Source organism: Echeneis naucrates, chromosome 10 (assembly GCF_900963305.1).
Source record: "Echeneis naucrates chromosome 10, fEcheNa1.1, whole genome shotgun sequence".
In the NCBI taxonomy this organism is placed as follows: domain Eukaryota; kingdom Metazoa; phylum Chordata; class Actinopteri; order Carangiformes; family Echeneidae; genus Echeneis; species Echeneis naucrates.
In genome coordinates this window covers 7,585,226-7,612,109 of record NC_042520.1, presented here as the reverse complement: position 1 = coordinate 7,612,109, position 26,884 = coordinate 7,585,226, and the positions used below count along the sequence as shown (strand labels likewise).

The 26,884-nt window shown below is 42.0% G+C and overlaps 1 protein-coding gene across 4 annotated transcripts in view; it reads right to left on the bottom strand.

Annotated features, from left to right (window-relative positions):
- Positions 1-3,018: 3,018 nt before the first annotated feature.
- The window catches only part of pcdh19 (protocadherin 19), a 51,260-nt gene continuing 27,394 nt past the window's right edge, over positions 3,019-26,884 (bottom strand). For all 4 annotated transcript variants that reach the window (XM_029512240.1, XM_029512241.1, XM_029512238.1 and 1 more), the window contains exons 3-5: positions 26,176-26,234; positions 24,297-24,469; positions 3,019-5,115 (exon numbers count right to left, since the gene is read on the bottom strand). In XM_029512240.1, the coding sequence (XP_029368100.1) occupies positions 4,556-5,115; positions 24,297-24,469; positions 26,176-26,234 (792 nt within the window). In that variant the 3' untranslated portion in view covers positions 3,019-4,555. The remainder of the gene's footprint in view (positions 5,116-24,296; positions 24,470-26,175; positions 26,235-26,884) is intronic.

Sequence of the window (26,884 nt, the reverse complement as noted above, 5' to 3'; positions counted from 1 at the left end):
TGATTGGGGGTTAGTTTCAGGGTTTTCACTCAAAAGAGAAGCCGATGAACTGTTTTGCATTGAAGGAATGCTACGAGCCCTCCTGCTCCTTTTCAATGCATGTCTGGTTCAGAAATAAATCAGTTTAATTGTTCTCCAATTCCTCCTCTCACCATTCTGCAAAATGATAATTGAAACATTAATAGGCTGTTAATAGGATGTGTGTCCTGGTAACCTTTGATATAAATCTTGCTGTAATGGTGAATAGTCTCTGTGACCGAATCAGGGGTAATTAAATATGCGTGGACAAGCACCATTTTGGGGGATTTGCAAACACAGTCCGTGTATTAGTGGTGAGGTTTGACCCAGAGGGACACTGCTGCTTAGAGACGCCAAGTCTTTAACATATGAACGTGAAGAAATGACTGCAATATTCTGCTACTCTGTCAGTCTGTCAGTGTTTCAGGTTAATGATAATGAGAATGGTCTCTTTAAAATGGATTTTAAAATGCTTATTTTGCCCTTCAGGTGGAAGCAGGACTGTACCATTGGAATGAGCGAGTTTGTTATGGACACCCAGGGGTCTAAACACTGCTGAAAGGGCATGAGTAATTCATATGAGCGGGGCAGGGCTAGAATAGTGGTATTGCCCAAGAGGAGAGAACTTAGCCGGAAGAAACAAGATCCTCCTTATAGACTAATGGATGTGTTAGCAAGTGTGCTTTCAGACCAGCTTTCATGTTGGCTCCACCAGAGGGTAAAGAGGGAATGGCAAATTAATTATAGAAATGAAGCCAACCTCCTTTTCTTATCAGAGGGCAGCTGTGTGGCAGCTGCTTTTTCTTCTCCTCCATCGACAGCGAAGGAATGTATCCTGTTCTGCATCTATTCTCCGTTTATTCATCAATCCATACAAAGTTAAACAGGAGAAGGATCTGCTGTACGTGGTGGCGGGCTTAGGGGATTGCAAAGTGATGCTGTTATTGAATGAAAATCTCAGAGAAATGGTTGTGAACTCTTTGGGCTCTTTCTTACATTTCAACACATTTGACAAGTCTCAGACCTTTCCACTCAAACTTGACTAATAAATCAATATTTGAAGTAGGAATATGGTGTCAAAATCACACAATACTTGCAAGCACAATAAGCATTGGTCCGGAATCTCAGCAGCATGCTACATGGTCTGGATCAGTGTCTGTATTGTGGTGTTTTGAAAGACATTTCAGATGTTGAATATGTCAAAGATGGCTTATGTGACCCACACCAGCAAATGAAAAGCAGGCAGCCATCAGAAACAAACACTAGCAGACTCTCACAACCTCACACGTTTGAAGATTCCCTCAGGCCTGCTTTGGAAATAATGGGAAAGAGCAACAGTGAATGCATAGAATATTAATGCCAAGTTAAAGACAGGCTTGACTCAAACTGCTAATTTCCTTTTTATCGTGACAAATGAAAGAGACATCACTCCATTTTTTATCATTGTTGAAAACTTTCAGACATGGGCATCATCATATTTTTAAATCTTGGGAGTAGCCAGATCTCTCATTTGCTTTTAAAGCAGTTAATGAATGATAATTTCAATGCACTTTTTTTTTTTGGTTTTGCTATAAAATCAGAAAGTGAAGCTAAATAGCAGACTTTACCGATTGTTGGCTGGCACATGTGGCTCTGGAGCACTGCGCATCAGTGACCGCCGGCAGTGTGGCCTTTACAGTGTCTGGATGAAAGAAAATATTGTTAGCATGAATGTGTTCTGTTCCACAGTGTGGAAACGCAAACACAGCATCATGTGTGCAAAAGCTGTTAATGCCTGAGCCGATGCTAAAATAACACGAATAAAACGTAATGTGATAAGAGCCAGTGGTAACATAATCAAGGTGAAGTTAGCGTGTGTGTGCGTGTGTGTGTGAGGGGGGTGCCTTCGTGTCGATGATGTTTGATGATTTTTACAATGGGTGGTTCCTGCACTGAAATCCTGCTCCTTATTCAAAATAGGCAAAACATCTTCTAGCATCCAGGTTTGTGTACATGTCATGCTGCACATGCACAGATGCTTCACACTGGGATGCGACATCACTGTGGGAACTATTCAGGAGTGTAAAATGCCTATTGACTCAAATGTTGTGATAATTTCAGCATCAACTACTTTACCAATGTGGTATAAGTCATCTGTCCTCTACCGCAGTGTCTCCAGGCGAGCTGGGTCTCTCATGCCTGTCGGGCAGTGTTCTGGGAAGTCTGTAGCTTAGTCACTTCTCCAAAATTGGTTTTATCCTCTTATGAAAAACAGAAGAATCATTAAGTGAAACAACAAAATGAATGGAGACAATAAAACATCTCACTACCACTTTAAAACCGAGCTGAGTAAAGACAAGGAAACAAAACAGAGAACATTTAATAGTTTAATTATAAGCTGCTGTATACATTCAGTGATTATTCCGATTTTCATGTTGCCAGAAGCCATGGGTGGGACCAGCAAAACATTCAGCTACAAGATCTAGTTTGTTGTATGTAATTTGTCCATTTTCATTCACATTTTTCCACATTGTACATAGTTTACTGCAAAGCAACATGAAACCACATTGCTGATGTGCAACACGGTTCTTCCAAGACCTTCGTTCATTCAAACACAATTCCACCCAGTCTGTTGTGTGGCGCTCGTAGGAGGAGAGAGCCCTGTTTACACCACTCTGGTCTCAACCTTATCTCTGAGATCAAGTGAACACAGATGGTAAAGGGTGACGGGAGTGCTGAGCAAAGCTATTATGCACATCCGAGTGCCCTCAGTTGAAGCTGAAAAAGTCTTGTTTAAACTTGATTGGGCCCAATGGGAAAGTGACTCGTTAGGCAGATATAATAGGTGGAACCCTGTAACCAACATAAAGAGAACTGGAAACCGTTCTTTCTCCTCCTTCGTTCCTAAGATTAAGCAACACCCTGCAATCTTTAAGGTTTTGTTTGCATCTTTTTTGGTTTCTTTTGCTATCTCACTCTAAGCTCATTGAACTGACACACTAATGTTGGTGCTGAAATTGCTTTTTTTTTTTTTTGTCTTTTTTTTTGTTTGTTTGTTTGTTTGTTTTGGGTTTTTTTTTTTTTTTGTCTTTTTTACATTTTATAGTAGCCCACACAGAAACTTGATGGCACAAGAACTGACCAATAAGAAACTCTTTACAACAAGGTAGACTGCAAGTCAACAGTTGCCAGGGGTCACACAGTAAAGAAAAAAAAATAATCCAAGTTAATTTTGAAAATAAAAAAAAAAAACAGGTTCAAATCAGGTTCAATATAAAAGCAAAAGACAAATGAACAAAAGCAAGTTAATTTCAAGTATTACTTACTCATAAAATAACTACACAGCATTAAATATTCTCATACATTTTAAATTATTTATAAAATATATTTTGGCATATATGTTTTTTTTATTTTTGTGTTTGTGTAACAAACGCTACTGTAGCTTCAGTTGAACACCAATGTTTATTTGTTTTTTTCTCTTGAAACAAAACATTAAAGGGATTGTCACATAACAACAGGTTATTAAAAATGATAATAGTAAACCCTATACAGAGTTTCACATAGCAAGACATGAGTGACGATCCCTTCTATCCTAGCCCCATAGTCAAAAGTCAAAAAAGTACAAGACCAGAGCACAAAGTTCTAATTTGTGCTCCACTGGCTACAATCAAAGTTGGGCACAGGAGATTTCAAAAGCAGTAAGTCTTTTTTTTTTTTTTTTAATTCCCATACAACTCAATTTGAACACAAGTATCTGTCTTGCTCTCTTCCAGTGTTCAGAGCGGGCGGGCAGATAGTGAGAGTTCATTTAGCTCCATCCGTGATAAAATATAAATACTGTAAAGACCTCACAGTCTGATGACACTAGGATGTCCTCAGGGATTCACAGAGAGTTTCTCTTATTAGTCGGAGAGAGGAGAAAATGAGACTGAACGGCCTCCCTTCCCCTCTCCTGAATGCACTGAAATCAGTTGAAGTAAATTGAGGATATTTTTAGCTGAATCCTGTGTGCGACTGTGGTTGTTTATCACACTGACGGAGCTCACTATACAAAGGAACAAAGAGCGATTTTGGCAGCTAGAACAAACTGCAAAAACCAAAGAAGGCCAATATCAGTTTGTTGTATAAAATCAGTTCAAAAGGCATAACTGTACGTATGAACTGGCACCTCAGTTGTCCAAACAGGTCGTGTCCTGCTTTGGCGGCGAGGGCTGGAGAGCTCCGCCGGCCGTGTTCATGCAGTCGACAGTAACCTGCCTGGCCACAAGTTGCAGACTGATAACAAGTGAAACAAAAAGCAAACAAGGAAAAAGTACTGCGACTACAACAAAGCCACATCCACTACCTCGGCTTGAGCACACAACTAGCTGCAGCATACTACAGTTCATCAGCATTAGCTCAAGCTGGTTCTTGAATATTATATACTGCAGATGGGTGTGTCTCTCTAATTCCACAGCCAGGCGTTCTTCTGTGTACACACAGCTATTGCGGGGTATATATATGTGAGTTTACACTGTATGTGTGTATACATGTTGGCGTGTGTTCGTAGAGAAGCTCGCTAAAGCACAATGTCCTTCAGGCGCTTGCTGCTGGGGGATTCTTTATCTCGGCCGTCGTGGAGAAGCGTGTTGATCTCCCTGACTGCCGGCTCACTGTCCTTCCCCTCTGGCTGCCGCAGCAGGCTGTGGTTGGCAATTCGCTCCGCGTCGCGACATTTCAGTGTGTTGTAGGCAGATGACGGCTTGGACATCGGGCTCTTCAGGTGCACGGGGGAAGTGATGGGGCTGGCTGCCTCACGACCGTTGCCAGCTTCGCGAACAGTCCCTCCATTGGCCTTGGGGCTACACACCTGAGACTCCTGAGTCCGCTTTCCCTTTATCTCGCCCCGCTCCACGTCCTCAGGCCCATCCTTGCCGAACGTGGCAAAAGTCCTCTTGGTGGTGCCATCCTCATAGTGGGGCACATCCACTGTGGTGGCCTCGATGGACAAAGCGATGACATTGCGGTTGTGCTCTGGTGACTTGGCACGCGCTGGGATTGGGACACGTGGCATCCAGCAGCGGTCGGAGTGGCCTAGGATGCGACACTCATCCTGGCAATGAAAGCCTTCGCTGGGGTCTGATGAGGACAAAGAGAAAACATGATTGTTAGCTTTGTCTGTAAAAGCAGCTGGATTTTGAAATTTTACACTCATTTGCATATCGATCTCATAATGCTCATTCCCCCACGTGGCCATTATTTGATTTTGGTATGCCCAATCCGTCATTAAATAAAACAAAAAAAAATACAATTGCTGCATTTTGCTTTAATCAAACAACCCAACACTGGTGAACAGTTCGCTGTCAGTTGCATTGCCGCCATTCGCTGATAACTAGAGCTGGATGTTTGGGGCACTTCTAATACACCAATTAAATGATGTATTGTTAAATCAAAAGTCCATTTACAGCTCTTGTATAATTGGGTATTCTGCAGCAACACGAGACGAAAACCAGGTTTAAACAGTGCAATCAGATATCTCAGAGAGGAATGCCAGACGAGTTGTGGTGTTGTTGCCTGGTTCTTCTCTCTCTCTCTCTTTCTGTCTCTGTCATCTGGCGCCGAGTTATAAATATGTAATGACGTTTAACGCTGGAGTGAAAAAAAGATTTGTCTGAGTCTGTATAACTGCACTCTTTCATACGTTGTTGTGTTCGAGGGGGACGACGTTCAACAAAGTTTTTGCATCGTCAAAAAAAAAAAAAGGGGTGGGGGGAGTGTCAGGCTCTCTTCTGCTGTAATTTTTGTTTTCCTGCTTTAGGTTAATATCAACAAGATTACTAAAACAACCTTACAAAATTACTCAGCCTATGAAACAATAACAATTAATTTCCAAAAATGTCCCTTTACCACGGTGCCGCTGAGTTCCAGCTCCAATCTTGAGAGAGAACTTGCCACACAGATCTGCAGTGACACATCTCTGAGCTCCTTAATACTTGTTTCATTTCTAGCACGAGCCCTCCTCCGTTCCACACGCCCAAGGTGACAAGAGAGGATTGTGAGAGGGATTGCGATCGACCCAAATGCATACGTTTACATCTGGCAATCGCAGCTTGACAGATCACCTAATTAAAATCACTAATGATCTGTTTTTCTCTCCCTCTTGCCTGCACTCATGAGAGGCACCTCTGCTTGGGCCCCCGGGATCAATATTTAAAGATTGGAGACAGGCTTTTCAGGGCCAGCTATGCCAGAGCTGCTTCTCATAAAGTATAATCTGATGAGACTGACAGATAACTTGGTAACTAAATGACTGAATGAATGAGTAAAGGCTATCACGGTCTGTCTGAGCCCGAATAAGGGAAGTGGACTTCTGTCAGGCTAATTTTTCTTCCAGGCAGAAAACATAAACACCAGCACCAAGACTACATATGATGAGTGACTATTGTGCACATGAATGCTTTACAGTGAGACAGAGAAAACAGAAATATCCCCGTTTCATCATGTCAGTATGAATGCACAGACGCAGACACACACTTACACATCGACACGGCATCCTCTCCACTAAATGCTCCTTCACACACACTTTCCTCCTCACAAGGGACATCATTGTTATCAGCAGCTCAAATGTGCGACACTCACGCCATCGCACTAGTCGACGAGTCGCACAAATTAGGGTGAAAATATTAATGTCACAAAAAATCATTACATACTATTATCCGGACTGCAGAGGCTGAAAGGCAAGACTGAATTAACTGAATATATTTTCCATGAGTTGCGCTCTTTTATGTATGTTGATTTGCATGAATGCTGTTTGGTCCCCAGAACTGCACTGGCAGCAACTGAGGAGACAAACGGCATGAAGCTGGCGGTTCTGTTGAGACAGAAGGGAGCCAATCAGATAGTACAAATGCAATCACAACAGAAAGTGTTTACCAGGTAGCAGGAACATGACGGGGTGTGATGAATTAAAAACAAGAAGAACAAGAAGAACAACAATAAAAAAATAAAAAAAAAGAATACCCCCACACCAGTTATGGTATTTTCAAAGCCCTTTCAAATCCCGTGTTATTTTTTTCCTTCCTGATGACTTTTTTTGATAGATTGCTACAGTAAAGATGCTTTAAGCCTATTTGAAAAGATCATATTTATATTTGCTAGCAATGTAAAACCTGTGTAATAAATGTACACGCTTAGAAGCACGTAACATGCATGTAGAAATTGTAACCTAAATTTCAAACTTTCACTAAAATGCAAAGTGCTCAACCTCAGCTTTATATTTAGTAACCTGAAATCTCCCAGAAAAATCATCCTTGACATGTTTGACAAAGTAAATCTTTTTCTCCACTGATTAAAGATTTATAAGCATCTTGGTAATGAATGCAATTTCCTCTAAATACTTCAGTTTTTTTTTTTTCTGTAGCCTGAGGCGCTTTCTAAAGCATGAAAAACCTCGAGGCACAAAGAAATATAGACAAGTTGTGTGCTCTCTGCTTAGCATTGCATGCATATGCAGTGAATGCCGTTTTCTCTCCTTTCCTTTAGGGGTCTATGGGAAAGCACCCGGGGTTGTAAATGACATTGTTGTGAAAGCCAAGTACCATTAACACTCACACATCCTGCCTCTGCTCAGAGCTTCATAAAACGCAGATGTTGCTCTAAAGGACCCACAACAAATGAAGGAGACAGAATTTGAATTAAAAAAAACTTGACAGGCCATCAACCTCCAACAAAACACAATCTCCTCCTATTGCAAAAAAAAGAAAAAAAAAAAACAGAAAAAAAAAAAAACAACCCAGTAGATTGTAATGCGAAGAGATTAATTCATGTCTTTTATGTCACTGAACCCTGAATTCATGAGTTTGGAAATCAGCAACCACAGAATAAAAGACATGAATGCATCTCCTGCTATGAATGTGCATTCAAAGTCATCAGGAAAATACTCTTGCCAATCAGTTCCAGGAACAGACTTACAGTGCGATACAGTGCAGGATGTCACTGGGAACATTTCCTGGCTATGCTTTAATACCTATTAATTACTGAGAGAGCTCCATCGGGAGATGAGGCTGTCCGTGTCCTCCACATTTAGGATAGGGACAGCCTAAACAACAACGAGAAAAAAAAGCAGGCATCAAGTATCACAACACTACTATCAAGTCACACATGCTGCACTTGAATAGTGAACTCAGGTCCAAATACTGGAAGCCCGGTGAATATTTATGTGCTGATGTGTGTGTCATCGGAAAATAATAAATGCTGCCAATTCAAATCCAAAAACCAAATCCACCTGACAGTGTTGGCTGTGTTTTTCTGTTTGTAGTTACCTGGAATAGCATCACTTTGCATCAGCGTGGGGAGAAAACCCACACGTTCCCTGCCATCTCATCTCACATCTGCAGCCTGCCAGCAGCCGATTCAATCCTACATGCTCCTCTCAATCAGATGGAGGCTTCTTAACTTGTTAAGTTACAGTGTACGGATCTTCCATTTCAGCATGGGGATCCCACAGCCTGACAAGCTCATTGTTCAGTTTACCCCTTGCGTAAAGCATATAATAATCCCTTCATGCCATACAGCTGGAGGGGCTATTTGTTTGCTGCTAATGTGGGAAAGAAAAGAAGAATCAGCAGAAGACTAAAATCCCCTGACACAAAAGGGGAAGGGATGTGTTCACTGAGGGAGGCAACTCCCCCAAAAACTCCCTGAGCTTTCGCAAGCTATTTCGCTTCCTGTTTGGCTAACACATGGAGCCTGGCCCGGAGAACACAGACGCTTCACCCTCCAAAAGTAGCGCACACGGCCTCAAGGATGAAAACAATGATGTAATCCTAGAAAATGAGTGTAAGCAGTCACAAGAAGCAGGAGGCCAGATTGGAGGGCCAGAGTCAATGTGAACCTAGATTCAAATGACAAAATCCTCTTTCCGTGTTTCCTTGTTTAACTGGAGCCAGGAGGCTATGGGGACTTTATGTATGACTCAATTCAGTCACTTTGGTTTTACAGCATGATGAACCCTAAGAGGAATTTGGAACAACAGCATGGCATGATAAATCATTTTACAAAGACCGTCTGCCACTTTTGGCTTAAACTTTTTTTTTTTTGTAGTTCCTCTGTATGCTGACATTTCTCTGTAGTAGTAACAATAAATGTCCTGATTCTGCTTGTCACACTGTAGTAAAACAGACATCCTCAGACTACTACAGATTTTTACTGTGATGTGGCCAAGCAATGGTTATAAATTATTTAAACTTAGAATACACTTTAATTGTGGGCTTCATAGACTTCACCAGTCCTGTTTCATTTCCCTCAGTGTCTCTCGTATTACATGCTGTCAAAATGCTGTGAAAACTATCAAATATAGCCTGTCCATAGTCTGAGAAGACAATTATTCAGCTCTAGTGATTGAAAAAAGTCCAATAGTAACTCTGTCACTGTGTCTCTTTTCATTTCTGTGTGAGAGCCATAAAATCCAAAAGAATTGAATCTACAGAAAGTTAAATGAATGTGGCTACAACCCTGCTGACCCTTTCTGAGGACAGCCTGGGACCGAACACTCCTCGCCTTGTCTGAATGTTTTGCACAAGCCGCTGCTAAAATGCCGCCCATCGTTCTGTTCCCATCTTGGTATTCCAGTGTATCTCTGAAAGTGAGATGGCTGTTTTCTAATTGCTCTCGATATTAATTTTCCATCCTGGCAGTCACATGGCAAAGATTGATTAAATCTAAATTGCTACTACAGAGTCTTGATGGAGCCTGTGATGCAGAAGCTGATGGAAGCATCACAGGGGAGGATAATTCAGGAGAATTTAGCGACTATAGAACATGTGCTGACTGCGGTCGGTTGATGCTCGGACTCCAAAGCATGCTTGGGCCCTAACAGGCTTCGCTCTGCCTGATCCTAAGGCTGGGATGAGGCTTAACATCTAGTCTGCCCTAACTACAGCAGAGGACAGTTCTACGGCCAGCTGAGACTGAGGTCTAGCCAAGCTGCCTCCAACACCACTCACCAGGGAGAGTCCAAGCGCTGCTGTCATCCCAGCCAGCCAATTCAGTCTGAGGGCCATAAATCAGCCTGGAGGCCTGGCTCCTGCGGGAGCGGCAAGATGGAGTGTGATGGTCTTGTTTTTACAAACAGTAGAGGGGCACCCTTACTGCACCATGCAAGCCATCATTCTCTACACAGCGCCGAGCCCTCTCCTTCTCCCCACAGCATCTGGTTGAGTCACATCAAGCTTTCCCTGCCGACACCCCCAGATTCATCCCTCGCAGCTCCCCACACAAGCTCATCCTTTATTCTTCTCCTCCTTCTGTCCTCCTCTTTCATCTCATCTGCACTGCCGCCTCACGTTTCGCGGGGTAATTAAATAAATCCTTCAACCCAAAAACTCTGGCTCTCATTTCTGCCTATCTGACCAGAAACGTTTTTACTCTCCCAGTCAAACATTAATTGTTGAGGAAATTAGACTCACTGGGCAGCCTTGTTAGCACCGTCATATGGCTGGTGAAGAGGTTCGTGTGGCCCTGGTTGTATTTCTGTACATTAGTAACAGTCAATTCATCAAGAACAAATTCACTGTTAAATCTGTACAGCACCGCTGAGAGTGTCTGACAGCTTGTCACTTCTACTTGGCCTGTCCATTTCCTCCCAAAAACCAATGCAGTATGGCAAGCTGACTTCATTCAAAGGCGCTCTTACGGGCACTGCTCTTCATAAGCATTCGCCAATAATTGTTTGAAATGCTAACGACAGTTCTTACCAAATCCTGCAAATGTTCATTTTCCCCTGTCTCTTTTCCCTCCCACACTGCTGGCCCATCCAGCCCAGCCTGTGCATTTTAAAGCAGGTCCCGACATAAAGAATGAATTTCCAAACCGGTGTTGACAAACAATGCACTAGCTGCTAAATTGGTACAAACAGCATCTGTTTAACAGCTGTGAAACAGCAGCAGGGGGAAAAAAAGCAATCGTTACACTTTTATAAATCACTATGTCATCACAGAGCACTACTCTGTTCAAAAGCAGGACCACTAGGCAATGGACTGCTTGATGTAGTGGAAACAATGCGAGCTGGTTATCATGATGACATACGTGGGTGGGCGGCTATCAATGCCCTGGCAACAAATACTACTTTGCTGAGAGGATTCTCTCCTGCTATTATTCCCGTCTTCCACCGTCACAGGCTCCTACAGGTTGGTGTGTGTCAGGAAGTGTTCTTAAGGCTGTAGGAGCATTACCCTTGAGTCAGATCATAATGTGCACCATGCCTGGAGGGGCAGGAATTACAGTGGTGAAATCCGGTTTTTTAGACCAGCCAATGCCATAATTCATGCCCTGATTTTCATACATGACATGAGCAAGTGACTGTTTAACTCTCTCTACTGGCAGTCTGAACTGGATTTAACCCAGGTACACAGGCAGAGAGACTTAAGCCTGGCTGCATATGGCTGAACTTGAATGAACACAAAGAAAAAGACATTGCTGTGAGGTTCCCAAGATAAGCAACAGTACCAGAACAATGAATGTCCAAATGTTTCCACGAAAATACCAGACAGGCTCCAGGCTGGTATCATGTTGGCCTAAACAGTGTCCAACTGTTCATCCATACTGCCGATCCAGAAACATGCAGAGCCGTGGCAGAGTGGACGACATTCTTCCTTTGTGCAGTCTGCACTGAACCCTGAAATACTGATATTTATCACGGAGTAGAACAGATTATACTGAGGTTTTACTGTTTCTTCCATATTTTTGCACAGACTTAGATTGGTTCCTGCAAAATGTCTGTGCCAATCTAGTAAGAAGGTGATGGGCTCATCTCTTTTAAAATGTTGTTTTGCAGGTTTTTAGGATGCGGCCATGCAGCCAGACAGGATGAAAATATCCAAATAACTGATGGATTCAGATTAATTTTTTTTTTTTTGTCATCCAGTCAAAAGTAATGTAAAAGTAAAAGCAATGAGTAACTCAATGTGAAAAATAAATCACAATTTTCCTTGTTAATGCATTATGATAAGAAGCTTATTAAGTATATTTCGATTAAAGGTTTGAGTTTATGTTCATACAGAAAATAACTGCAAATTGTAAAATGATTTGTAATGTCGGTGCTCTTCTCCACTGCAGGATAATAATGCCAAACATATCACTGTCATTGGAATAAGAAATCAGCTTAATAACTTTGAGGTAGTAAATTAGATCATTTCATAGCCATATATAAGATTTCCAAGAAAAACTAATCAGGGATGTAATTCAGTGATGAATTTTATCACAGGAAAATTCATCTTTGTGTTGGAAGTAGTTTAGAGGGATAATTATTTTAAAATATGGAAAGTAGAGGATTAAAAAAACTGCAGTTAAAGTCAAAATTAAACTGCCACTTGATCTTCCTGATTTTGATCATCTTTCTCCCATAATTTGACGCATTTTCAGTTAAAATGGGAAATGGTCAGGAAACATCCTTGAGGGAGGAATCACTGAAATGTGTCCTGAAGCAAATGGCAGAGGAAGTGTGATCTGATTTGTGTGGCTCTGTTTTTAAAAGACATCTGTTTTGGTGCTCGCTGATTGTAGCAATTTCAATGTTTATAATGCAAGCCTAAAATGAGTTCTTGACCTTCTTTCTTCAGATTGGGTTTAAAAGGTAATAGATGATTGACATTTAATTTATTATACGACAAACAGTGTCCAAAGGCATTTTTCTATTTTATTACTATTGCAGCGGTATTTATTATTCCTTCACAATCCGAAAGAACTGGACCTGAGATACAAATACTGCATTTAATAAATAGAGAAAATGAATGCCAAATAGTCAAGCAATGAGCTTAGGAATGCAATCAGTGCAGAAGATTAAACAAATGAACATATATCAATTAAATGAAATGAAATTTGGCACAACACCAGCAACTTACTTTCATGTTAGTGGTTCAAGTGTTGTGTAATACTGTGGTGAGATGTACTTCACTGTAATGACAGAGCAAATGCCACCCTTGTCAATGCTCAGCCTCCAAATTGCCCCCTCTAATGATGGCCTTGAAATTAACCTGTGTTCTGGTGCTCCAGGCCCATACCAACCGTACAATATACTCCCAAAACTCAGCACAGCAGGCTGCTGGTGTCCCAGTTGCAGATCTGCCCACTTGCCATCCGAGCCAGCCAGACTGCCCGTCTGCTTGGCTCGTTTCCTCCACAACGCATCGGCAGAGGACATCTTTAAATACACTGGAACAAATGCAGTATTTCTGTGTTTAAGCTTGACCGAGCTAGCAAGCTAATTTGCGCCTAAACCCTCGAGTCTGGGAGAAGCAAGGGGGACGGAAAAAGACTCTTAAATTACATGTGTGAATGGGGTTGGGAGGGTAAATGAAGGCTGTGCCGTCAACAGGACAGGAGTTGGGGCTGTCATCACTGTGGACATTCACACTGAAGTGTGAGGAAAAGACGGTGATTGTGTCAGCTGAATTTGTGAGGTTAATCGTCTCACTGTGAGGAAACAGACAAATACATATTCCAACACTGAATTTATAGATCTTATCAGCAACTAATCCAATCAACAGATAATCCCAGAGTGTGAAGGAAGAAAAACACAAACTGCACATCATCACTTGATGAGGGGAAAATAATGCTTTGTGTGGCATTGAGCTTTTCATTAATAAAAAAGACGTCCATGACAAATTAAAGATGTTTCCCCAATGCCAATATGTCTATTTGTAAATCCACAATTTCATCCCTACATTCAGTCACACAACTGATCAAGTGTGGGGGGATAGATTTATGATTTAATAAATTTGAACAATGTATTATGTAAACACAATACTTCAGAGCCAGTAAATGTGTCGAGTTCCAAACAACCGGGGACAGTGCACTGGGCAGCATACCAATATCTTAGGGTTTCCTCTCTCACTACAAGCTTGTGTTTTGCCTCAAAAGACTAGCCTTACATAATTAATATAATGTGGCTTCGCATTCAGTCATGTTCACTTTGTGTCAGCCAGGACTACGCGTTTTATATTCTATTTCATCTTGTCGTAGAAGCACCAGCATGGCTCTGACTCTTTTCCCTTTTTTTACTTTTTCCAGTTTCTTTATTTCACTTGTCCCTCTTCCTAACACTTTTAACAATCTCTGGAAGTAGGACACTGTAACATGGGGAGAGCGGTAGTGTGTAGCGTGATGGGCAGGTTCAGCTCAGCGTGCAGCAACATATACAGTATAAGTGGGTGGGTCACCTTGTGACACTGATCTTGGTTTGAAAAGGCATCCACCCTATTTCTAACTGGACCAGATTGACAGTGTCACTCAGTGATGACCAGCACACAAAAGAAATAAGGAAAACACAGTGAAGCCCTCGCTGTGTGGAGATGCATTAAAGTTACACCTGCTGGGCATAGAAAAGAGCTCCAGAGAGGCCTTTGTAACACCGCGTCTCTGCCACAAAAGGGCATTCTGGTTGGCATCGCGGAGACTTTCTCCCAGATCCTCCATTATTAACTGCAGTGAGGTCTTCACCATGATAACTCTTAAATATCAGGCAGTCAGAACCAATAGTCCATAGCATTAGCCACCCACAGGCCTGTGCTACACCATACAAAGGACTGTCAACAGCGAGGCAGTCCATGAGAAGAGCTGCAGCTAAGACACACAACCTGAAATGGAGGTGGAAGCCTGCGCTGAAGAAAAGAGAAGGAACCAATAGCCACATCTTCTCTGATTTTAGGAACATGACTATAGCATACATAAGGATGACGGTGAGGGAATGACACAGTGGTAGTAATTGGATTTCTCAGGCCTTGTGCCCACTCATGATAACACGCTGAGCTGTGACATGAAAAGTCCTTATGTGTGGCGGGGGAGCAAGGTGCAGCAGAGTGGAAGTGACAGGTGTCAAAGATTCAATTCCTTCGCTCCTTGAGTTCTGTTTCTCTGGAGGCAGCTGAGGAAAAACCTGACCTGTGGTAAAGCCAAAGCCTGGGCTTGACATTCAGTTGCAAATTCAAGCTAGTTAACCTTATGTTGAATGCAGCAGAGGAGCTAGAGGAGGGGAGGGGGGAGCAGGAGAAAGTGGGGGTAGGGTGCTTAGCATTACTATGGCTATAAGAGGTCACAGCCCGATTGCTTGCTTTATTTGCTTTCTGATGCTAATGTGAGCTGAATGCAGAAGGAGCACAGGGTTTCGTGGATGTGCTAGAGAACAGACAAAGGGGCCTGACTCCCCCCCCCCGCTGCAGATCGTACAGATGTGTGTGGGGGAGGGGGTTGCAGTGTCTGACCATGACTCCCTCCCTGTGCTCAGGCCCCCATGCATCCTGGCCCCGGCTTTAACAAGAATTGCATGAGTACAGGCAGATCATTAAAAAGAGCCATTCTGAGACTTTCCTGTCTGTCATTAAACTTTACAACCGACCTCTCCCATTATCTTTTTCCTCAATTTTAAAGAGGTGGGGGACAATGGGGTTTGGGAAGTGGCATTTGGCAAGACATGGGTGCGTTTTGCCTCTCAGTCTGTCTGATAACAACAAAAACAAAAACTCCTGGAATGTATTTGAATTATTTTTCAAACCATTTCTGGAAATAAGCAGAGTAATGTAATAGGTATTGAAGTATTTACAGAGTAAACAATGACCTGATTGTACATAATGTACAGATGTGATTAATGCCCTGAAAGATGTGTGGCAGAATTATTACCTGTCTTATTACCAGTACCATAGACAAACAGAAGGCGTTTGGGAAGAACATTTTTAATGTCGATGATTTTTTTTTATTTGTTTATCTGCCACGGCCACAAGATAGGAACACCATTCTGCATCCAGCTCAGCTCTTGACCTTTCTCACATATGAAAAGAGTCGAAACGTTAATAAAAACCAGAATGCACACCACAGTCATTCAAAAGGATTAGTTAGTAAACTAAAGTATGTTGATCGTCATTCAACTAAGATGACCCTGTTAAGTTCAGCAGCAGTGTTTTCTTCATCTGAATTTCTTATGTGAATGTTAATTCATTCAACAAGAAGCACACAGAGCCGACTGAGGCGTGCTTGAATATAAAGTGGTGTTGAAAGACAAAAATGCATGCAAGTGGAGCGAGTGGAGACTGTTGGCCAAGGAAAGGTCAGGGGAGCCACCCTGGGTTCGCACACACCTCAGCAGGTCTCTCCTCAGCTACTGTGCCTCGCTCTCCCATCTCTCTCAATAGTTTGTAATGTGGGTCATTAGCAACCACAACCTACCGCACGCTTCTGAAAATGTTGAATTACAGCATAGTGGGCTCATCGTTGCAAGGTCATTTAGGGGACAGCGAAGAACAACGACACTAATTGAATAAAAGATAGCAATGACAGAGGTGGTTTGGATGACTTCTCTTTAACCTCTGTTTAACTTGTGCTGAGCTCAAATCCAGAGAGCACAGTCTGCCATGCAGTGCTTCACAGTTTTAACGGGACCTCTGCGAGAGGAATTCTGCATTTCAGCGGCTATAAAATGTGACAGATTAAATCATTCTCACTGAATATACATGAGGAGAGGAGAATATGGAAATATTATAGCAGCATGCCTGAGGTAGTAACCTTTTGTTGCCACAACTGAGGAGGATGACATAACTTAACATATTTCTGCTACATATTCCATCTGAGTTATAATGTTGTCAGAAGAAACAAGGTGATGAGAGCTGAGATAAAAACCAGGATGGATATGACAAAGGCATTGGGGGACACACTGAAATGAAAGAAAAATAGAACATGGGAAATCTCAAATGGATTGAAGAGAATGGAGTTACATTTTCCCTAACATTGAGGAAGTAATAGGGGTTAAAAAAAATAAATGTACATTGTTGCACCCCCCCCACCTCCTCACCCCAGCTATGGTGATAAATGTCTCTTTGTATTTTGGACAGAAAACTGCAGGCTACAATATACTTGTCAGAAGACAGCTGATTTTCTCCTTAAACAGAGCAGAGTATACTCTTAATCCTTCCTTTCACAGAGGAAAGAGATAAAACAAATGCCTCACGCCAAGACACATAATGCCCAGAATATCTCTCCCCATTCACTACACGTTCGCGTTGCAAGTATCTACCAATATCATTTGTGTACAATGTCTGTGCTTGAAGCAGGTGCAGCAATAACGTGTGAAACTGCATGCTATTTCTAAATTTCACAGCGTCCTTAATCCCTGCAGTATAGCCATAGTTCCACTATGAGGGCTCCTAAATGGGACTCGCCGCTACAGGTAATGGAGCTGATTATAGCTATCTGGGCTATGGGCCAGCTGCCAGATTCTGCCCTGCCTGGAGGGAGCACAGGCCGCCTGGTGTCTGATATCCAGGGATCCCTGTAATACAAGCCTTGCTTTGGCAGTCACAGTGACTATTCTGCCCACTTCCAGCCACACACCGAGGCTCCATTGAGTTAGTCTTTGTGTAGAGTATGTCCTCATCAGGTTGTTTACTCCACATAGTATCAGTCTATAGGTATTACCTTCTTAGACCAGACTGCATCAAGTTTCCTTTTATAGACTAATGTTGTCCAAACCTTTCTTTTCTGTCCTCGGGGTAGAATGGTTCTGGTGACCACCTTTAATGTTACATTCCTAACACTTCAGACAACAATGGCTAATCAGTCAGGGACACGATGTCGGAAAAATCTTTTTTTCAGCAGATCTGGAGCTTATTGATATAGTAGCTATACTCCCTGATTTCCCTTAAAACAAATGTCAGGAGCCAATTCTGTAACCTGACAGTTAATCTACAGCAACACATATGTTTGGGAGATATCATCATTTTGTCATACATCAATGTAATGTGACAAGGAACATTGATACATTTTCACATAAACATATTAATCTTATCTTGCAGGACTGTTGCATTTGTAGCGAGTTTGGACATAAGTACCTGGTAAACATTTAGCTAGGTTAAGCCTGCGGAAATATCAGGAATAATTTGCATTGGCTCCGTGTCCCTTTGGCTCTCAAGATACAGCTGCACACAACACCCTCTGAACTTTCACTGTTTGTGGCTGTGAAGGATACAAATAAAGAAAACCCTGGCAGTGGAGGCTTAGATTAAATTTACATTGCATGTAGTTTAAAAACCTCTGCAAATTTAAATTATCTTCAAATTATAGTCCACGGCAGCAAGTCCACATTAAACTGCAGGTACAAAAACCTTGTACAAAATAAAGATGCAGTCATGGTGACACTTTTCCATTCTCCATTCTCCGATTAACCTTTGAGGACGCACACTTACAAGTCCCATGCATACTCAATATACTGTGTACACATTTTTAGACAGATTTTAAATTCAGGTACTCACTCGTCTCACCTCTGTGTTTAATACACACTCAGCCCCCATCAACTTCAGCATATTACCTGCTCTTAATCTTCCTCCCTCTGTCTGGGATCACCCTGATCCCCCTGTTTTCCCTTCTGTTGTCGAATGGGGCCCAGCTTGGCGAGACGTTCTCCAAACAACTGTGATTCACTTGGTTTCTGCAGAGATTATTAACACACCTAGCATGCCACAGCGTCATGAATAAGCAATGTAGATCCGAAGTCCTATTTTCTCTCCGTTTCCATGTTTCTTTCCCTCTTTCTCTCGCTCTCTCCCTCTTGCCCCTGAACTGAATGCCAGGATTGTCTAGAAAATGAGCTGTCAGTGGAGGGCCTGCAATGAGATACATCAGGCTCATTGTGAGCCCTAGAAAATAATGAACTATTCCCATTTCTCTCTCTGATATGTTCAATACGCTATCCATGACAAGTGCAAAGAGATAAGCAGTCCCCTCTTGAGCTGATTAAATACTCTGGGTATATTCAGGAGAGCATTGGCAGAACGAGGATTCAGGAGATGCCTTTATAGTATTGTAACATTACTATATATTTTCAGTCTGAGCTGCACATGAAGACCTTTTGTATGTGTTTTTGTTTGTGTTTGAGCTAAATTGTGTGCAGTTGTGGAGGAGCTGCTGGAGGCAATACTAAAGTTAACAGAGAATCAAAACAACGTCAAGTTTCTTTTAAGTCCTTCTTTGCATCTCTGAACTTATTCCCTCTTGGAATTAACTTAAAAACTAGAGGGTTGGGGCTGTGCATGACTTTTGTTGGTTTACTTATGGAGGTATTGCAAAAAGTAAAGATAAATAAAAGTAAAAAATCTACCAAAGGGCCACAGAACAAGCCGTAACAGTTGAGAGCAGACAAAAGTAATGTAGCTTCAGCAGAGTAGCTTTACACAGGAATAAAAAAAAAAAAAGAAAATCGCATCTTGCTTTGAAGTGATGGGGGGCTTTTGTGCTTAGCAGGAACAAAGTCAATAATGGTCAATTCCGTTTTATTATATTCGGTGTAATTTCAAAAGGACCTCACTGAGTCCCACAATTCCATTCAGCAATGTAGGCACAATAAAAAAGATGAGCCCAGATGGACATCGCTTGGAATAGGCATTTTACTCTCTTAGTGTTCCTCAAGCTTCTACTCTCTTATTGTTCATTGCAGACTTTGCTACACCTGCTAGGAAGGATCCTCTGGTGTGCTTGAGCATGCACTGTGTGTGCACTCTATCCTTCTTAACGCTGGTATTGCACCGAGCTCTTTGTCACTGTCAGCCATTTTACCTCCACCACAGGTTCCACATTAGATTAGGCAAATCCAAATCAAAATGGATGGTCCCTGTATAGAGTTTATATGTTAATCTAATCATAAAATATCATACCACAACACATGTTGTTGCCAGTCCAAATCACAAGAAGAGTTTTTAGGCTTAAATTAATCAAATGCTTTTTGGGAATGAGTCAAATCCTCTGGCACAGTCACAGTTCCAGTGGAATTGGAGATAGGAAAGTAGCACTCCTACCCGTTATAGAGATGTTTCCTCTTTTTATTTCCCCTCACTAAGAAGTGTTTACTACACTCTCATCTCATCTCTCCATCTCTGTCTCCCTCACACGCAAACACACGCACACACATTTTCCCTCTCCCCCTCTTGTGTTGTCAGCATAGCACTGTTCCTGTTGCCTTCCTGATTCTGACACCTGTCAGCATTTTTGTTAGTAGATCAGAGAACTGAAAACTAGAAATGTTCCCATGTTGAATTTAGGGCAAGTTAGCAGGAGAAACATGTGAGGTGCCTTTACTCTTTCTTTAATTCAACAGGGGAAGGGAACTGCTTGACTGGCACAAAGTTGGGAGATGTTTGCAGTCAGTGGATGCAAAGAGACGAGAAAGACATATGGAGAGAGAGGGAAAGGGAGAGAGAGAAAAGGTTGGGGGAGCCGAAATCAATTAGGAACATCGAAACCCTGTGGATCTGCTGATGGAAGAAGGGAATATGGAGAAATCTGCAGCCCACGGAGGGGGCTTTCATTCCTGGGCTTCAGCTTCAGGCACACACCCATAGGGAGCTAACAGATAGATGAGAGATATTCTCCAGAGGTGGAGACCAAGGAATATGTCAGAAATAAAAGAGGCCTGTTCTCTGCTCTAGCTAATTGAGCAGTCTTGGATCCCTTCAAGTTTAATAAGCTAAGAGCAGGGATTTTTTTTTTTCTCCAAAGAAACCTCACGCATTGACCTAGAAGTAATTTCAAAACCAAGACCACAAACCTCTAAACCCATATATCGGCCACTGTAAAACAGCAACATGCTCTCCATTTCTCTCCCACAGAGATAACTCGAGCGATTTAACAATACATGAATCTTAATCCTTAAAAACCATGGCTCATCCATATCCACGAGGAATTAAAGTATGAGCTATGACAATCAAAGTCGGGGGGGAAAAAAAAAAAAAAAAAAAAAAAAGATTTAGCTCTCTTTGTCACCAGCCCCCACTGAGTCTGTTCTCTTGCGTCTCCCTCGACACTAATGGTTCTACAGAGCCAAAGCTAGCATGTCACATATTTCAACCAAATCCCCTCTAACTTCACAGACATGCCTATAGAGATAAAGAGGAATTTTATATAGCTTTTCTTCTCAGTTTATAGTTATAGCGATATCATCCGTTTTTATTCTAAAGGCAGATACGAGGGAGTCATTACATGTTTAAGATAGCCCTTCCTTTACAGATTTTAAGAGATTTAACGTAATTTGTTCTTCAGACACTTCCCAAACCTAATCCACTGGGTGAGAATATTTCAGGTCAGGCGTATACACGGCTCTTCAGATTCTTGGCAAGGATTCAACAAAGAGGCATTCGCTTAGATTTTTAAGTCTTTCTAAGTCTAAAATCTATTCACAAGCACTTTGCTGAAAGTTACCTTGGTAGTGTCTGGTGCAGAAATAATGAATAGTGTTTCTGAAACTTCATCAGTTGAGGAAAAAAAAAAGAAAGAAAGATTAAATGTGATGGACAAAAGCCAAATATCAAGCTCCTCAACTGACAAAGGAGGAAAACAGATGCCTACTGTGCCACCTCAGTGGGTTAGTTAACAGTTGAAACTTGTCACACAAATAGATTCTGACGCGAAAGCCCACAAGATGGTGTGGATGCAAGGTCTTTGTGCAAAAGGTAACAGTTTGTCTCCCAGGCAAATAACACCTTTATATGGCACTGGGAATGGTAAACATTTGCACTGTAAAAAGCCTGAGAGTTTAATCCTTCTTCCTTCCCCTTTCCAGCTTCCTTTTGTTCTCAGTACTTATCAACACAAGAAAGCAGAACAATAATAACACACACACACACACACAAAAACAGGCTTCTATCCTCGGCTTGTGTGTGCTGTTGTCCTTTGGCAATTGCAGTCGCTCAACTTGTTTTCTGCCTTAGCTGGCAGGGGAGGCACACCGTACAACGGAGTTCCTCCCAGAAGACATCTTAGCAGCGGGGTGTTTGGTGAACATGCATTTGTTTTCCAAAGGTGCTCTCTTTTCACTCACGACTAACAGATAGGGTCCATTTTTTGGCAATTAAGACAGATGAGCTCAAAGTAAATCGGAATCACCGCATGACTATAACTGCTGTCTTTCTCGTATTGAACTCCTCTATATCTGCCACTGTACTAAAGTCACTTCCAACAAAACGAAACGAAATGAAGAAGGGAAATGGGGAAACTGCTGTTCTCCTGAGGTATGAGTATGTAAAATTCTCACACAACAGGAGATTTGATTGTTGCTCAATGCTGAATCTACCCATGTCAGTGAGCCCGCCATTTCTTTTAACTATGCAAGTACATCATTGAGATGGTAATAGAGGGACGATTTCATTTGCTCTTTCATTAAATTTCTGCACGTCTCAGGTTCTTTGTCCAATTCATTTAATAATTATGAACTCTCATCACTCTCTGGTGACCACCAGAGAGTGAACAACAAGAGTAAAGACTGCAGTGAAGCTACCTTGTTGAGTTGTTAGTGGGTAGAATAGCTGACCAAAAGTGAATGTGTAGCTGAAAATAAAAGGAAAGAAATCCAATAATAAACTATCTAATTTGAATCCCAAACAGATACTTTGTTATCATCCGTTCGTTCTGGTCAAAACAATGGACAGCACTGAGAAACAGCCTCTCGCTCTGTTTACCAGCGATGTGGAGCGGCATTGCACATTCAGGAGGCATGCATCCATTTTGCTGAAACAGATACAATCATTGGTGGTGTTAATGAAAAAAGGACTGCCGGAGAGAGCTCTCCCCACTTGTAATATTCTTCATGTACATCATTTCTAATTGTCTCCAATAATGAGATCCCACCACTAGAAGACCTGTCAGCATGCATTTTGTAGAGGCAGAGGGATTTTTGCGGGTTGTGAAGTAATTACAGCTGGCAACCAATAGTCAGCAAATTCACTTTTCATTGTTCATTACTGTCTGGTGCCACTTAGGAAACAGTCCAAGTGGATTCTACCGGTCACCATCCTGCCTGACCCCTATCTATATATCTATATATCTATAAATCTATATAGATATATAGATATGGATATATAAACATATATCCATATAGATATATAAATATATCCACAGTTCTCAGCTTAGTCAGTTATGAAGGTAGAAGCTGCTCTTCATGAATCCAGAGCCATTCTCCATTAAAGCACTGGTTGTGTAATATTGTTATTCCCTGTTCAAACAACATCAACAGCAAAATGACTCCAACTGAAGCATCTGGTCAGTTAGACATTGCAGCGACTAGACAAGGAAAAACCTAGTACAGCTTCTCTCCCCACACCCACACACTTCACGGTCCACTGATAAAAATAAATAGATAAATAATGAAATTAAATATATTGTATAATCAGCATTCTTTTGTGCATTTTCATAAAGTAGGGCTCCTTTCTGTTATCTCTTGCTCATTAAAAGTTCTCCTCTGTGTGAACTGAGCAGGAAGAAAGTAGTCAGGGAGTAGACAGCCTCACTCGGGCAGTGTTAGTAAAAAGGAACCAAAAATTATGTCGGGAGGGAAGAAAAAACTAAATTTGGCACGACTTCTTAAATTGGAGCACAGTACAAATGTAAAGTTCAGATACAGCAAGTGAGCGATCTGCGAAGCACTGTCCTCAAGAGTGTGCTTTTAAAATATAATGTGCAGTCTTCCCTCCTCTCTCAGAATAAAACTGCTAATGTGAGTCATCCAGAAACGTCCGCAATTTTCACACACACACACACACACACTTAAATACACGGACACATATACACACAATTGCACTCTTGTGCTCTGCTGAGCTGTTGCACCTGTGCATGTGGTGTTTCCTTTGAGTTCAGTAAATACCCTCAGGTGTATATAGTAACATCCTGGACTGCTCCAGACAGCTTTATCCTGCTTTTCTGCTTTGTCTCTCTCTCGCTCTCTCCCTCTTGCTGACCCACTCTCTTCCTCAGTCTGACTGGCAGTAGTTAAGAGTGAACATGACCCTGACACTGATTTCTGCCAACCAAGTGGATGTCTTTTTAAACGGTGAGTCAGAAATGAAACATCAACATTAATTCCCTGCTAAATGATCCCTCTGAATAATGGATGAGGGCATGTGGAGATATGTAGATTTCCACCTTCTACCTTTGTGAGCCTAATTGCTGCCATTCAAGCACATCTGAAGTCAGCCTGGCTTCAAGAGCAGACATGGCTACTATCAGTCAATAATGTTGCCTAAGCCTGTATCAAAGGGTATCCTTAGCTGTCAGAGATCCCTCACATTAGCTGCTCTAACAGGACATCAAAGACATAAAACTGTGTTGTTATTCATACTCACACTTCTGAGGCCTGCAATAGGCATAATGCACCTTAAAACACGTTCGGATATATAAAAACAGACTGGAGCGCACGCACTGCTCTTATCTTGGAAACTGGCGAAACAGACCCCGAAGGATGTTGCAATCCTTTAAACACACGTAGCGCAGTCACACACAAGCACAGATTTTCTTACCCTGGTCTGGCAGCTGGCAAACATTTGGTGGGACAGTCATGTTCAGCACATCATTGACAGCCGTGTCAACATAGTGTCCTCTCTGGACATCATGTTCACTGTCGGTCTGGTCGCTCTCCTCATGGCCGCTGTCCTTCAGACTGTTCCCCTCTAGGTCCTTGAATGTCGATGTGCTACATAGGGGCCAGGAGGGAGGAGAGGGAAATGTTGATTAACTGTCACATCACCTTTGCTCACACGCTCTCCTTCGTCCTGTTGCCTCTGACGCTTTGTGACGAGCTGTCTGTCTTTCTCTCAGTCTCTTTAAATGTCCTCTCTTCGAAGCTTTACCCTTTCTACACGATCCAATCACACAACTTCAAAAGAAATATGTTTGTTAAAAAGTATACTTGTGCCATTTTTTTTGTTGTCAGTAACCACGAAATAAGACAAAGGTTTAAATCTGTTGAGAGCACTTTTGGATGCCGTGAACATTTTTTACCTTTACAGATAACATGGCAGCTACAGGGTGTTTCAGACAGGGACATTTTAGATGGATGCACTGACTTCAAGGACATCGCACTGAACAAACAGGAGGCACTCACTCACTACAATCAAACAAATACTGCAGTAATCAGGAATTCCTGGAAGGAAGACTGATGTGGGAAACGTTGGAGGCATACAAACTGAGCATCTGTCTTGTTTGGGGCTCACAGTCAATAAAGAGGGTGGAGTGGGGGGCACAATCAACAGCTGCACAGTAACAGCATGATTTCCCTTCATTTGATTTCCATCCCACTGGAACAAATTCTACTTTACAAACAACACTAAATAGGGGTGAATATATGAACATGTGTTCTTGAGGGAAAAAATATATAAATGAAGTAGTACATGTGAGGGGAGAGTTTAGGAAAGAGTCCAAAAGAGAACAGAACAAAAGTGTGGGGGAAAAAAAAAAAAAGGCAGAGGAAGTGAAGGACAGTACAAGGTAGCTGCATTCCCCAGCCCAAGCCTCACATACTCCAGCCTTGGAAGGAGAGGACTGCAGTAGAGGTAATGTTGGCTCTCTGATGTTATCACTGTAATTGCACCTGTCCCAGACCATAGGCTCGCTGGCTCCTGGGGGGATTTCTTTGTAGTGTGCTGCAGAGGCCCACACTTGAATACTCTTTGTTTACATTAATGCAGGGAATCTTTTGGGGGGGAAATTGCCATAATGGGTTTTCAAAAGGCTGGGATGGCCTCAAACAAAGAGAACCTGGACTGTTCCATAGCTGCAGTGAAAGAGGGGGGGGATTGTATTCGAAGAGAGCCTGGTAACCAAAACCTCTGTGGCTGCAAGCAAGAAGTATACGACCTGCAACACAACCTTCAACCCTGCATTCCTCCAAACTTATCTAATATCTTGGTTCAGGTGGGCTGGATCACAATGCAAAATGAAAACTATTCTTTAACCGAGGAAGAAAAAAAAAAAAAAAAGAAGAACATTATTATGGACTGTTCATAAATCTGTTGTCTTGGGGAAACAGCAATGCAATCTCTTGAATATAACATGATCAATAAATACATGAGCCTCATGTGTTACTAATGAACTGAATTATGGGAATGTAACAAAGTTATCTCTAAATATGAAAATCATTGCTTGCAGATTCTCCTGCTCTCTGTAATCTGATAATCTTGCGAGTATGAGTTTGTGGCTCTTTTCAACAAGTGTCTACTAAATGTATTATGGTGTAATGCTGTTTACCCCCCAAATCTTATCCTCCCATTGCATTTACACTGAATGAAAAGCACATGGGAACACATACAGCTGCAACGGTAGCTTGCACTCGTTAGATAAAAGAATTACAGATAACAATGGTAACGAGGTGCTGCCTAACAATTCCTAATCAAGACATACCTTTTAATGAGGTGGGCTCTGCTGTTCACATAACTGGAGTCAATGGAATAATTCTCCGTCTGTAAGAGAGCGATGCAGGGGATGGGGGTGGGGGTGAGGTAGAGGAATGATGGGGGGGCAACAGAGAGAGAGAGAGAGGTACTTTTAATAATGGAAGCAACCAAAATAATGTTACCAGTAATTGGCTTTCAGTAGAAATGTTATTTTACACAAAGGCCCCGGTGAGCAGCCGCGGCTTTTATACGGCTGTATCCTATTCTCTTTCAAAGCACACACACAGAGGTTGACTGGGAGCTGAGAGGGAAGGAGAGTGCTGCAGTGAGCGCAGCCTCACTTCTCCTCCTCACTCTCCCTGCTCTCCATCCAGTGCTCCCTCCCTCCACTGTCGGTCAGCCCACCGTCTTTAAAGTGTCGTCATTAGGGAGAAAAGACAGAGGGAGAAGAAAAGTTTCCCTTTTTTCATCTCTGAACTCTTCACTTCCATGTTTGAGAAGACATTAATGTAGGAATATTAAATAAATAACTGCAAGAGAAGTAGATGAAATTAAAAGTGTACCAGGGGAATCTTAACTCCGCAATTGCAGATGAAAAGGCTTTCAGAATATGCATACGATAGATCTCTGACCCACATTAGAGAACACAGTTCAAAGGCATCCTAAATTCATTTTTTTCAACATTTATTTAGCAAGAAGAATGTCTCAGCGAGGTT